General features: G+C 39.4%; 1 protein-coding gene across 2 annotated transcripts in view; it reads left to right on the top strand.

Annotated features, from left to right (window-relative positions):
• Positions 1-14228, top strand: part of OBSCN (obscurin, cytoskeletal calmodulin and titin-interacting RhoGEF) — a 237167-nt gene that overhangs the window by 119327 nt on the left and 103612 nt on the right. For both annotated transcript variants that reach the window (XM_081497755.1, XM_081497754.1), the window contains exon 21: positions 13145-13420. In XM_081497755.1, the coding sequence (XP_081353881.1) occupies positions 13145-13420 (276 nt within the window). The remainder of the gene's footprint in view (positions 1-13144; positions 13421-14228) is intronic.

Here is a 14228-nt window from a genome sequence, read left to right as displayed (position 1 = left end):
TTCTCCTGCCTTCAATCTTTCCCAGCATCAGGGCCTTTTCCAATGAGCTGGCTCTTCACATCAGGTGGCCAAAGTATTGGAGCTTCAGCTTCAGCATCAGTCCTTCCAATGAATATTCAGGACTGATTTCCTTTAGGATGGACTGGCTGGATCTCCTTGTAGTCCAAGGGACTCTCAAGAGTCTTCTCTAACACCACAGTTCAAAAGCATCAATTCTTCGGTGCTCAGCTTTCTTTATAGTCCAACTCTCACATCCATACATGACCACTAGAAAAATCATAGCCTTGACTAGACGGACCTTTGTCAGCAAAGTAATGTCTCTGCTTCTTAATATGCTGTCTAGGTTGGTCGTAGTTTTTCTTCCAAGGTCATGGAAGCTTTTCTTCCATAGCATTTCTGCCATAAAACAATGCAAATCAGCCATAAGTGTGTGTATATATATATCCCCTTCCTCTTGAGACTGCCTCCCACTCCCCCTCCCCATTGCACCCCTCTAGGTCAAAACAGAGCGCAAAACTGAGCTCCCTGTGCTGTACAGCAACTTCCTACTAGCTATCTATTTCACACATGGTAGTGCATATACATCAGTGTTTCTCTCTCAATTAGTCGCTCTCCTTCCCCCTCACCCCATCCACAAGTCCATTCTCTGTGTCTGCATCTCTATTCCTGCCATGCAGATAGGTTCATCAGTATCATTTTTCTAGATTCCATATATGTGTTAATATATAATATTTGTTTTTCTCTTTTTGACCTACTTCGTGCTGTATATCAGGCTCTAAGTTCACCCACATTACTACAGATGACTCAATTTTATTCATTTTTATGCCTAAGTAATATTCCATTGTGCATATGTACCACATCTTCTTTATCCAGTCATCCGTCTATGGATATCTAGGTTGCTTCCATGTTTTGGCTATTGTAAATAGTACTGCAGTGAACACTGCGGTATATGTGTCTTTTTGAGTTATGGTTTTCTGAGTTATATGCCCAGTAGTGGGATTGCGGGGTCATATGGTAGTTTAATATTTAGTTTTTTAATGAACCTGCATACTGTTCTTCAAAGTGGTTATATCAATTTACATTCCCACCAGTAGTGTAAGAGGGTTCCCTTTTCCCCACACCCTTTCCAGCATTTATTGTTTGTAGATTTTTTTTGATGCTGGCCATTCTGACCGGTGTGAGATGATACCTCATTGTAGTTTTGAATTGCATTTTTCTAATAGTGATGTTGAGCATCTTTTCATATGCCTCTTGGCCATCTGTATGTCTTCTTTGAAGATATGTCTATTTAGGTTTTCTGCCCATTTTTTGATTGGGTTGTTTGTTTTTTGATATTGAGCTCCATGAGTTGCCTGTATATTTTGGAGATTAACCCTTTGTTGCTTTGTTTGCAAATATTTTCTCCCATTCTGAGGGTTGTCTTTTTGTCTTATTTATGATTTCCTTTGCTGTACAAAAGCTTTTAAGTTTAATTATATAACATTTGTTTATTTTTCTTTTTATTTTCATTGCTCTAGGAGGTGGATCAAAAAAGATATTGCTGTGGCTTATGCCAAAGAGTGTTTTTCCTATGTTTTCCTCTAAGAATTTTATAGTGTCCAGTCTTACATTTAGGTCTTTAATCCATTTTGAGTTTATTTTTCTGCATGGTGTTAGGGAGTGTTCTGATTTCATTCTTCTACATGTAGCTGTCCAGTTTTCCCAGCACCACTTATTGAAGAAGCTGTCTTTTCTCCATATTCTCAATATCTCCAAGGTATATTCTTGCCTCCTTTGTCAAAGACAAGGTGCCCATATCTTATCTCTGGGCTTTATATCTTATCCTGTTGGCCTATATTTCTGTTTTTGTGTCAGTACCATGCTGTCTTGGTGACTGTAGCTTTGTATTATAGTTTGAAGTCAGAGAGCCACCTCCATTTTTCTGTCTCAAGATTGCTTTGTCTCTTTGGGGTCTTTTGTGTTTCCATACAAATTATACAATTTAAAAAAAAGAATAAATTTATTTATTTTAGTTGGGGGCTAATTACTTTACAATATTGTAGTAGTTTTTGCCATACATTGACATGAATCAGCCATGGGTTTACATGTGTTCCCCTTCCTGGACCCCCCTCCCACCTCCCTCCCCATCCCATCCCTCTGGGTCATCCCATTGCCCCAGCCCTGAGCATTTGTCTCATGCATCGAACATGGAATGGTGTTCTGTTTCATACAATTTTTTATTCTAATTCTGTAAAGAATGCCATCAGTAATTTGATAGGAATTGCACTGTGTTGTAGATTGCTTTGCATAGTGTAGTCATTTTCACTATAAACTGATTCTTCCAATCCAAGAACATGGTCTATTTCTTCATCTGTTTGTGTCCTCTTGGATTTCTTTCATCAGTGTTTTATAGTTTTGTGAGTACAGATCTTTTGCTTCCTTAGGTAGGTTTATTTCTGGATATTTTATTCTTTTTGTCTTGATGGTAAACAGGATTGTTTTCTTAATTTCTCTTTCTACTCTTCCATTGTTAGTATAAAGGAATGCAAGAGATTTCTGTGTATTAATTTTGTATTCTGCAACTTTACTAAATTCATTGATCAGATCCAGTAGTTTTTCTAGTGGAATCTTTAGAATTTTCTATGTGTGATAACCTGTCATCTGCATACACTGACACTTTTACTTCTTTTCCAATTTGGATTTCTTTTATTTCTTTTACTTCTATGATTGCCATAGTGAGGACTTCCAAAACTATGTTGAATAAGAGTGTTGAGAGTGGACATCCTTGTCTTGTTCCTCATCTTAAGGGAAGTGCTTTCAGTTTTTCACCATTGAGAATGATGGTTTGCTGTGGCTTTGTTGTATATGACCTTTATTATGTTGAGGTAGGTTCCCTCTATGCCAATTTTCTGGAGAATTTTTATCATAAATGGTTATTGAATTTTTTCAGAAGCTTTTTCTGCCTCTATTGAGATGATCATATGATTTTTATTCTTTAATTTGTTAATATGGTTATCACATTGATTGATTTGCATATATTGAAGAATCCTTGCATCCCTGGGATAACCACTTGATCATGATGTATGGTCCTTTTAACGTGTTGTTGGCTTCTGTTCATTAGTAGTTTGTTGAAGATATTTGTGTCTTTGTTCATCAGTGATGATGGTCTGTAATTTCCTTTTTTTGTGTGATATCTTTTCTGGTTTTGGTATCAGGGTGATAGTGGCCTTATAGAATGAATTTATCAGTGTTCGTAATTCAGAGATTTTTGGGAGAAGAGTTTGAGAAGGATGGATGTTATCTGTTCTCTAAAAGTTTGCTCAAACTGCCTGTGAAGCTGTCTGGTCCTCGACTTTTCTTTGTTGGAATACTTTTAATTACGTTTTCAATTTCACTACTTGTGATTGGCCTGTTTACATTTTCTAATTCTTCCTGGTTCAGTCTTGAAAGCATGTATCTTCCCAGGAATTTATCCGTTTTTTCCAGGTTGTTCCTTTTTATTGGATTACAGTTGTTTGTAGTAGTCTCTATGGTCCTTTGTATATCAGTGGTGTCAGTTGTGATTTCTTCTTTTTCATTTCTAATTTTATTGAGTCCTCGCTCTTTTTTTCTTGAGGAATCTGGTTGAAGGTTTATCAGTTTTGTTTACCTTCTCGAGGAACCAACTTTTACTTTTATTGATCTTTGCTGTTGTTTTCTTGTTTCCTGTTTCATTTATTTCTGGTCTAATCTTTATGATTTTGTTTCTTCTATTGACTTTGGGTTTTCTTTCTCCTCTTTCTCTAGTTAGTTAGATTGTTAATTTGAGATTTTTTTCTTGTTTCTTGAGGTGAGATTAAATTGCTATAAGCTTTCCTTTTAGAACTGCTTTTACTGTGTCCAATAGATTTTGTGTTGTCATGTTTTCAGCATCATTTGTTTCTATGTATTTTTAAATTTCTTTGGTGATCTCTTGGTTATTTAGTGGTGCACTGTTTAGCTTCCATGTGTTTGTATTTTTTACAGTTTTTTTTCCCTGTAATTGATTTCTAATCTCATAGCATTGTGGTAGGAAAAAATGCTGATACGATTTCAATTTTCTCAAATTTTCTGAGGCTTGATATATGATCCAAGATGTGGTTTATCCTGGAGAATGTTCCATGTGCACTTGAGAAAAAAGTTTGTTCTCCTGCTTTCAGGTGGAATGTCCTTTTAATATCAATTAACTCTTTTTGGTCTGTTGTGTCATTGAAAGCTTGTGTTTGCTTAGTTATTTTCTGTTTGGATGATGTTTCCGCTGGTATAAATGGGGAGCTAAAGTCCCCCAATATTAATTGTGTTATGGTTGATTTCTCTTTTCATGGTTGTTAGTGTTTGCCTTATGTATTGAGGTGCTCCTATTTCTATGCATAACTGTTTGTAATTGTTTTATCTTCTTGGATTGAATCTTTGATCCTCTTTAACAATTTTTATTTTAAAGTCTATTTTATCTGATATGAGTATTGCTACTCCAGCTTTCTTTTGATTTCCATTTGCATGGAATATCTTTTTCCATCTCTCACTTTCAGTCTGTATGTGTCCTTAGGTCTGAAATGGGTCTCTTGTAGGCAGCATATACACGGGTCTTGTTTTTGTATCCATTCAGTGTCTGTGTCTTTTGGTTGGGGGATTTAATCCATTTACATTTATGTATGATTTATATGTTTCTATTACCATTTTCTCTACTATTTTCTTAATTGGTGTTGAATTCTATTTGCTTTTACTTGTCTGTAAAGCTTTTGATTTCTCTGTCAAATCTGAATGAGATCTTTGCTGTATAGTCTTGGTTGTAGGCTTTTTTCCTTTCATCACTTTACATATATCCTGGCCAGCAGAGCTTCTGTTGAAAAATCAGCTGATAGCCATATGGGGACTCCCTTGTATGTTATTTTTTGCTTGTCTACTGCTGCTTTTAATAGTTTTTCTTTGTATTTAATTTTTATTAGTTTGAGTAATATGTGTCTTGGTATGTTTCTCCTTGAGCTTATCCTATATGGGACTCTCTATACTTCCTGGATTCTGGTGACTCTTCTCTCTCCCATGTTAGGGAAGTTCTCAACTCTAATCTCTTCAAATATTTTCTCAGACCCTTTTTCTTTCTCTTTTATGGGACCCTTATAATTCAAATGTTGGTGCATTTAATATAATATTGTCCCAGAGAGCTCTGAGATTATCTTCAGTTCTCTTCAATTTTTTCTTTATTCTGCTCCTTGGAAGTTATTTCCATCATTCTATCTTCCAGTTCACTCATTTGTTCTTCTGCCTCAGTTATTCTGATACTGATTCCTTCTAACATATTTTTAATTTTAGTTACTGCATTTTTCACCACTGTTTGTTCATTCTTTTGTTCTTCTAGGTGTTTGTTTAATGCATTTTCCTCATTCTGTTTCTGAGATTTTGGATCATCTTTACCATCACTACTCTGAATTATTTTTCAGATAGTTGCCTATTTCCTCCTCATTTATTTGATCTTGTAGGTTTTTACCTTGCTCTAAGGTAAAAACCTATGCTCCTTTGTCTGTATCATATTTTTTTGTCATCCTATTTTTTTTTCTTTTTTGATGAGTAGGAATGTGTTCCTATCTACTGTTTGTTTGGCCTGAGGTTTCTGGCAGTGGAGTTTGCAGGCAGTTGGGTCGAGCTGGGTCTTGGTGTTGAGATGTGGACCCCTGGGAGACCTTACTCTGATTAGTATTCCCTGGGGTCTGAGGTTCTCTATTAGTTCAGTGGTTCAGACTTGGTGCTCCCACCACTAGAGCTCATTTCCAATCTCTGGCCCATGAGCTGAGATCCCACAAGCCATAAGACACTGCACAAAAAAAAAAGCAGAACAAAATCAAAGAATAAAAATTGCAATTTAGAAAACCAGCAGATATATTAGACAAAATAAGAATATATATGAAACAAACACCAGAAGGTAAACTAGAACTCCAGTAGCAAAGGAAAAAACCAAAAACCAAACCAAAATAAAAAGGACCAGAAAAAGCCTTGACTGTGGGGGGCAGGGCTTGGGCAGGGCAGACCTTAGGCAGGGTGGGGTTTAGGCTTAGGACCCAGGCCAGGAAAGGCCCTTGGTGGGTGTCAGGGGTGGCGCCCAGGCTCAGCCTGGCCTGTAGGGGCCCTCTGGAGTGCCTCTGGCCTCAAGGTTTAGAGGCCCAGGGCCTCAGCAAGCTCCCTGGAGCTGAGTGACCAGGGATGGAGAATGCTATATGTATTTCCCTGATCCTCCAACCCCTCAGGGTCCCTCCTAGTCCCTGGTGATCCCCGGAAGGTAAGTGTGTCTCTTCAGGTGTGTAAACCCCTCCCTTTACCCAGCTGCCCCTCGGGTATACCTGCCATGTCCAGCCTCCACTTCTCCCCCCTCACTACCCCCCACATCCTACCTGCTTGGGGCGTCCTCTGGTCTTCCTGGGTGCCCAAGGTCCTACACCAGCATCTGGTAAATATCCTATTGGTGGGGAGACATGGACTCTGCATCTTCTCCCTCCATCATCTGGGCTCCACTTCCCCTTAAACTTAAATAAATGGGACCAGTAATAAAAAAAAAAATTCATAAAGAAAGATCTAAGCCCATTGGTTTGTTGATGAAGTGAAAATGTTAGTCATTCAGTCATTTCCAACTTTTTGTGACCCCTTGGACTGTAGCCTGCCTGGCTCCTCTGTCCATGGAATTCTCCTGGCAAAAATACTGGAGTGGGTAGCCATTCCCTTCTCCAGGGGATAGTCCTGACCCAGGGATTGAACCCAGGTCTCCTGCATTGCAGGCAGATTCTTTACCATCTGAGTCACCAGGGAAGCCCTGTTCTATTGATAAATTATGCCAAATTTCTGTTAAGTAATTATTCCATATTCACAGAGATTCTAGAGAATAAAACAAGGAGATTTACTCTCTGGTTTGATTCATGTAACTATGGGATAACATAGATACCAAATGTGGCAAGGAATGTAAGGAGAATTAAAATTATGGACCAATATCTTGTGGAGGAAAAGAGGACAACAGAGGATGAGATGGTTGGATGGCATCACTGACTCAATGAACATGAGTGTGTGCAAACTCCAGGAGATAGTGAAGGACAGGGAAGTCTGGTGTGCTGCAGTCCATGGGTCACAAAATCTTGGACACGACTGAGCAACTGAGCAGTAACAACAAATCTTGTGGATGTTGAGGCCAAATCTTCAACAAAATATTGGCAAAGTCACTGAACAATATATGAAGGTGAGAATAGATTATGATGAAAGACTTGGTCCACGCATGCAACATTGATTTAATATTCTGACCATTAGAAAACCAATATAATACATGACATTAACTGATTGGAAGTGAGAAATGATGTGATTTTTCTCAGTAAATGCAGAATAAAAGTTTGATAAATTTTAACACCATAATTTTGTCATCAATTTATGCCATAAAATTCTGTCAGTAAACGAACTTTCCCTTACCTTGATAAATGGCACTCTAGAAAACACCAGCCAACATCACATTTAAAGTAAAACCTTGAAAGTTTTAATATGAGTTAGTGAACAAGAGAAGGAGGCCAACTGTCACCACTTCTGTCCAACACTGCACAAAACAGAAGGGAGGTAAATGAAATGCATAAAAGTTGGAAAAACATGGTGGAATTCAAAGACGACATGATTATCAATGCTGAAATTTCAAGGATAAATGATTTGACTTAGAGCATTTGGAAACATAAATGCACACAAATATTAACATACAGAAAACACTACTATATTTATATACTAATTACAAACAGTTATTTTCAAATAGAATTTTAAAATATTAATAATAGCATCAGAGGTATCGTGTTTCTAATTCCAAATATAATGCAAAGTGTTTAATGGCTCTGGAGGGGGAAATAACATTTTTGAGAGATGATAAAGAAGGTCCTAAATAAATGGATAGAAATCCATGAAAGAATCTGAGATGTTCAATAACAGTCCATATCCAAGCAGATGTTCTTTGGGAGGGTGGAAAGTATTGAGAATTGACAGTCAAATTCAGTGTGAGTATTTGCTCTATCAATGTTAAAAACTATTATAAAGCTACAGTACGTAGAAAGATGGATCAATGAAGGGACAGTTATCAGACCAAAGGAACAGAAGAGAGAGTTTAGCAAAAGACCTGTCCACAGATGGACCTTTGTTCCACTCCCACTTTTTTTTTTTAGTGTGCAAGGAGTGGAAAATGATGGTCTTTTTGTAAAAATTGTTTTTGAATTTTGACCATATAAGGAAAATAAGTTCATCTGATAACGCAAACCACATAGAACCAACTCCACATTAGTTAGAGACCTGAGGGTAAGAGATAAAACCATAAAAACTCTTAGATGATGACTTAGATTGCCTTGTGGCTTTTGGGTAAGGGGAGATTCCTGACATGGAACAAGAATGACACATTTGACTGCATTAAAACTAAAAGCTTTACAATAATAATAATAATAATAATAAAAACTAAAAGCTTTCATTAGATTCATTCAGTTCAGTCCAGTCGCTCAGTCGTGTCCAACTCTTTGCGAGCCCATGGACTGCAGCACGCCAGGCTTCCCTGTCCTTCACCATCTCCCAGAGCTTGCTCAAACTCATGTCCATTGAGTCAGTGATGCCATCCAGCCATCTCAATTCATCAGAAGACACCATAAAAGAGTGGCATGCAAGTCACACAGGTATGGAAGAGAAAAGTTTTAGCATGCAAATAGAAGTCCTAAAAATGAATATGAAAAAGGCAGACAGTGCTATTGAAAATCAGGCAAGTTCTTTAACTGCGACACCACAAAAGAGCAAAAGACCAAAAAATGACCATAATGACAAAAAAGATTAATAAAGCTGCTCTACTTTGTGGGTCACCAGAACCACACAGGAGACAGCCACAGGAAGTACCACCTCACCTTCACTAGATTGACAACAGCTGACACACTGACAATAGGCAAGAGGGTGGAGCCTCAGTAATGTTCATGCACTGTGGGTAGGGACGCTCTCTGCACAGTTGAGTGGGAAAGACTGGCTTCATCTAGGAAGATTGAGGCTTTATCTAGGAAGAAGACTCTGGCTTCATCTAGGAAGGTTGAGGCTTTATCTAGGAAGAAGACTCTGGCTTCATCTAGGAAGGTTGAGGCTTTATCTAGGAAGAAGACTCTGGCTTCATCTAGGAAGGTTGAGGCTTTACCTAGGAAGAAGACTCTGGCTTCATCTAGGAAGGTTGCATGGATCATGACACCCCCCACCACCACTGCAGATCCTATACACAGAGAAGTCTTTTGCAGTGTTCTTACTTAGAAATACCCACTTGGAGCTGTGGCCAAATGTATAGATAAATTGTGTCACAACTGCTGATAAGGTATGGGGTGTCTCGGGCACATATCTAGTGCAGAGCTTAGACAAGTTTCTAGTCCTCTTACCTCCCTGTTTAGTCTCTTTCTCTCCACTGTTGCCTTCCTGCCTTAGATGATCATGTCTTTGACTTTGTACTTCCCTCCTTGTCCCCAGAGTCCATGGCTGTACATCATTTGCCAGGGAACAGCCAGTGTTGAGTGAAGGGCATACTGTGATTGGGGGGACAGCCATGCTGAGCTGCAAGGTAGCCCAGACCCAGAAGGAGGTGACATGGTTCAAGGATGAGAAGAAGCTGAGTGCCAGCTCAAAAGTGCATGAAGAGACTCAGGGCCATGCTCAGTGGCTGGTGGTGCAGCAGGCAGGGAAAGCAGACATTGGGGAGTACAGCTCTGAGGCTGGAGGCTGGAAGGTCTCCTTGGGTATGGACATCACAGGGGGTTGTGACTGAGAGCATTTGGAGGAGATGATGGGACTGACTAATAGACTCACTGGACCCTAGTGCTCTTTACATTAGACTTCTTCTCTTCAAGTTTCCCATCCTTCTACTTCCTACTCTTACGCCCATGGCTGAACCAAGGGAATTTAAATTGGAGGGGCATGTATATGGAAGGGAGTTTGGCCATTCTTGTAAACTTCAAGTAGTGTTTGATGTGACACTTATTCACATGTCCCAACAGCTGTGTAGAATTGTCCCCGTATTGAGGACGCTGGATCCACCTGGTATTTGAGGTTTGAAGTGGATGAGATGTCTCTTACCTGGGAATATGTGCATATCCTTCTGTTGAATGTTTTGGCTGTTCCCACATCCCTCACCTAACACCACATGAGAGTTCTTACTAGTGAGACCTGTTTGAATTTCACTGAACCAAAATTAAGGGGACATTTCTTTTTGGTCACATAATCATGCTTGGAATTATCTCAAAACTAAAGTTTGGTTCATAGTAGTTTAGGTGTTCTGGGAGGCTCTTTTCTCTTTTCACTCCACGTACCAAATTCTAGATCCAGGTTTTGTCTCGGTGCCTGTGAGCAGTAAAAAAGGAGCTGACTGTTGGTAGGTATGCACCTGTGATATGTGCCTGAGGTTTAGAATGCTCTCTTCAAACAACATAGTGTTTTCCTCTGTCTTCAGTTAGAACATTTGTGTCGGTATTCTTGGAGTTTGATTTGTAAGCTTAGACATGGAAACGAATAAGTAGCTAATACTATACCACTACACTTTGTTAAAGATGAGCTTTTATAGTAGCAGCAGCCATGGTCTCATAAAACAGTATTTACTTTATAGAATTTCCCTCATGGTTAGTGCGTTTCTGGCTCCCTGGCTGCTTCAGAGAGGTCTGAGATCTAAATTTCTTTTCCTTTCATTAGGAGTTTGTTACAGGGAGATAACTGATTGGGAATGTATTAGTTCTTGAGTGGGTAGTGGATTCATTGTTCATTATACTATTAAAAGCATAAATAAATAGTTTAAAAAAAAGAGGGTGTTAATGTCAAATAACTATGGCTGTGATCCTACACTGACCTCTGGTTGCCAATAACTAACAGTGTGGTATTGTAGTTTGTGGGTATGTATAGATACCAGAAAACTCACTCTGTACCTTTATCAAATGTTATTAATATTTTAAGAGAATATGACACATTATTTTATGGTAGTCAATTTGAAAAATTTTGACAATTTGGCCAGTTCCTAGAAAACTGTTATCAAAAGTAACACAGAAGAATTAGACAACTCTAACAGTTCTAAACCTTTTAAGTAAGTTGAACCACAGTAAATCATTTTTCTCAGAAAGATCTAAGCCCAGTAGCTTTCCTGGTAAATTATATTAAATATTTTAGAAAGAAATTAATCCATGTTCATGAAGATTCTTCTAGAGAATAGAAGGAGATTCACTCTGCAAATGGTTTTCTGTAGGTAACATAACACGGACACCAAAATCGGACAAGGAATGTACCAAGAATTAAAATTACAGGTCAGTTTATTATAGCTATCAAAGGAAAACCCTGGACAAAATACTCAGAAACTGAATTCAGCAATATATCAAGAAGACAGTGCACTGTGATAAAGGCTGTACTCCAGTATTGCAAGGCTTATGTAGCTTCAGACACAGAGCAGATCAATGCAAAGCATGAAGCGCGAGAAGTCACAGGCTACATGGATATCAATTCAGAAAATCTAAAAGACTAATTAGACTTAGTATCAGAGTTGAGAAGATTGCCATGTAAAAAGTCAATATGTGGAAAACATATATTTCCATTTAGTAGCTGCATAGTTGGAAAATGAAATTTTAAAAGATTTATAACATTGTGAAAAGTATGATGTTTCCAATTCCAAGTAAAATAAAGATGTTTAAGACATTAATGGGGAAAAATGGTTAAACATTTTTGAGAGAGAGAGTAAAAAATGCCTAAAGAAATAGATGGAAATCTATGGAAGATTCAGATATAGTCACATCCAATCAAAATCCAACAAATGTTTTTCTTTGGATAGTTGAAAATTGAGAAGCAGATTCCAAAGGTCAAGTAGAGCCAACATACTCTTGAAAAAGAGAATTATCATAAAGCTACAGTAATAAAGATACTGGGGTTACAATACAGGAATAGTTATCAGATCAAAGGAACAGAATAGTGAACTCACAATCAGACCTGTGAATAAATGAACTTCCAACTCTGCCCCCATCCCCACCATTTTTGTTTTTAAACCGGTGAGCTTGTATAAGCAATGGGGAAAGGATGGTCTTTTTAACATGATGTTTTCAGCATTTAATCATAAAAAATTGCATAGGTAACTGGAACAGCACTTAAAAAGGAACTCCAGGTGGGTTAGAGACAAGAGTATGAAAGGAAAACCATAAAACATCAGATGATGATATAGATTGTCTAATGGCTTCAGGGTAAAGGAAGTCTGAAATAGAACAATGGAACAATATCCTGTATTCAACTACATTAAAACTAAATTTGGGGGCTTCCCTGGTGGTCTAGTGGTTAAGAATCTGTGCTTCCACTGCAGGGGGCACAGGTTTGATCCATTGTTGGGGAACTAAGATCCCACAAGCTGTGTGGTGAAACCAAATAAATAAACAGATTTAAAACAAAAACTTGAGTGAAAAGGCAAGTTATGCAGATGGGTGCAGTATTCGCACACTGCATCATTTGTCCAATCTCTAGCACTTAAGCACATAAAGAAATCTGGAGAATGAATAAGGGGGAGACAGAAAACGCTACTGAAAATCAGCTGAAACACTTGAAGAGTGACACCACAGGAGCGCAAACCATAATGGCCAAAGGACTGAAAAGGTTGCTCCACTTTCTGAGTCATGAGTGCCATGCAAGAGGTAGCCAAGGGGACACAACTTCACCCCCACCCAACTGGCCACAGTTGACACGCTGAGTGTAGACCAGAGGGTGGAGGCTCGAGATCGCTTCTGCACTGCAGGTGGGAGTGCACCCCTCCCTGAGCTGTCCTGTGGAGAGTGTTAAGGTCAGATAACTGTGGCTGTGATCCTACACAGACCTTTGGGTGCCCATTTAGAGAGGTTGAGGAACCAATGCCTCAGGACCCTGAAGTTCTCCCAGAAAGGTGTGTACACTGAAGTCTCTTGCAGCGTCTTCACCTGGAACAACACCCATGGATCAGTGGGAGAATACATAGGTAAAATGCAGTTACTCTGTGAGAAGGAGGTAGGGTTTTCCAGGCCACATAGCTAGCCAGGATCTAGAGAAATTTCCAGTTCTCTTGCTTCACCATTTAGTCCTTCTTCCCCAGTGCTGCATCTTGACTGAGACGGTGTCTCCGACCCTGTGTATCCCTCTCTGTCCCCAGAGCCCATGGTGGCATTTGCGAAGGAGCAGCCAGCACGCAGTGAAGTGCAGGCTGTGGTGGGAGCCAACACCATGCTGAGCTGCGAGGTGGCCCAGGCCCAGACGGAGGTGATGTGGTACAAGGATGGCAAGAAGCTGAGTTCAAGCTCGAAAGTGCGTGTGGAAGCCAAGGGCTGCACCCGGCAGCTGGTGGTGCAGCAGGCGGGCAAGGCAGACGCCGGGGAGTACAGCTGCGAGGCCGGGGGCCAGAAGGTCTCCTTCCACCTGGGTGTCACAGGTCAGTTATTTGAGAGGATCTAAATTAGCCCTTTTTGGAGATGATGTGACTGACTTATAGCCATGACAGGATCTTTTCATTGCGTTTAAACTCTTCATATCTCCCATCTTCCCACCTCCCATTCTCATGCTCATGGCTGATCCCAGGGACACTGGATGGGAATGGTGTGTGTGGGAGGAGGGGCCTCTCTCATGCACCACCAGTGGTGTTTCTGTGTTGTAGGGTTCTGGGTGATCTTTAGTGTCCAGGACCCTGGCTCCATCTGGCCCTTGGGGTCTCAAGTAGACCAGATATTTCTCACCTCGGGATATGTGAATGTACTTTTTGGATGTTTTAGCAATATCCAAATTCTCTCTCCCAGCATTGTATGAGGATTCTCCCTATTCAGAGATGTTTGTAGTTTTTTGAACCTGATAAGAGGATTTCAGCCACATAATCATACTTGGCATTACCTCAAGTCTGAATTTATTTTAGTTTTTATGGGACACTATTTCTTTCTTGCACATGGTTGTAGAAGTTATCTGTGAACCTAAATGTTGCAAAATCTAGGTTCCTGTTCTGTTGCAACGTCTGTGCAAAGTAAACCAAGGGAAGAGGATTCGTGCCTTTGATATGCACCTCTGAGATATGGTACATTCTTTTAAAAGCAAATTTTGGTTTTCTTTTGCCTTCAGTTAGTACGTTCTGTCTCAGTATTCCCTTTGGAGCTTGATTTATAAATTTAGAAATGGAGAGTATTAAGGAGCTTTCCCTACACCAATAGACTTTCTTAAAGATGAGGTACTATAGTAGCACTACTGACTGGTAG

Source organism: Giraffa tippelskirchi, chromosome 6 (assembly GCF_054371585.1).
Source record: "Giraffa tippelskirchi isolate mGirTip1 chromosome 6, T2T-mGirTip1v1.2.pri, whole genome shotgun sequence".
NCBI classification, from domain to species: domain Eukaryota; kingdom Metazoa; phylum Chordata; class Mammalia; order Artiodactyla; family Giraffidae; genus Giraffa; species Giraffa tippelskirchi.
The sequence above is the reverse complement of the archived record's forward strand: the minus strand, read 5'-3'. Positions and strand labels throughout refer to the sequence as shown.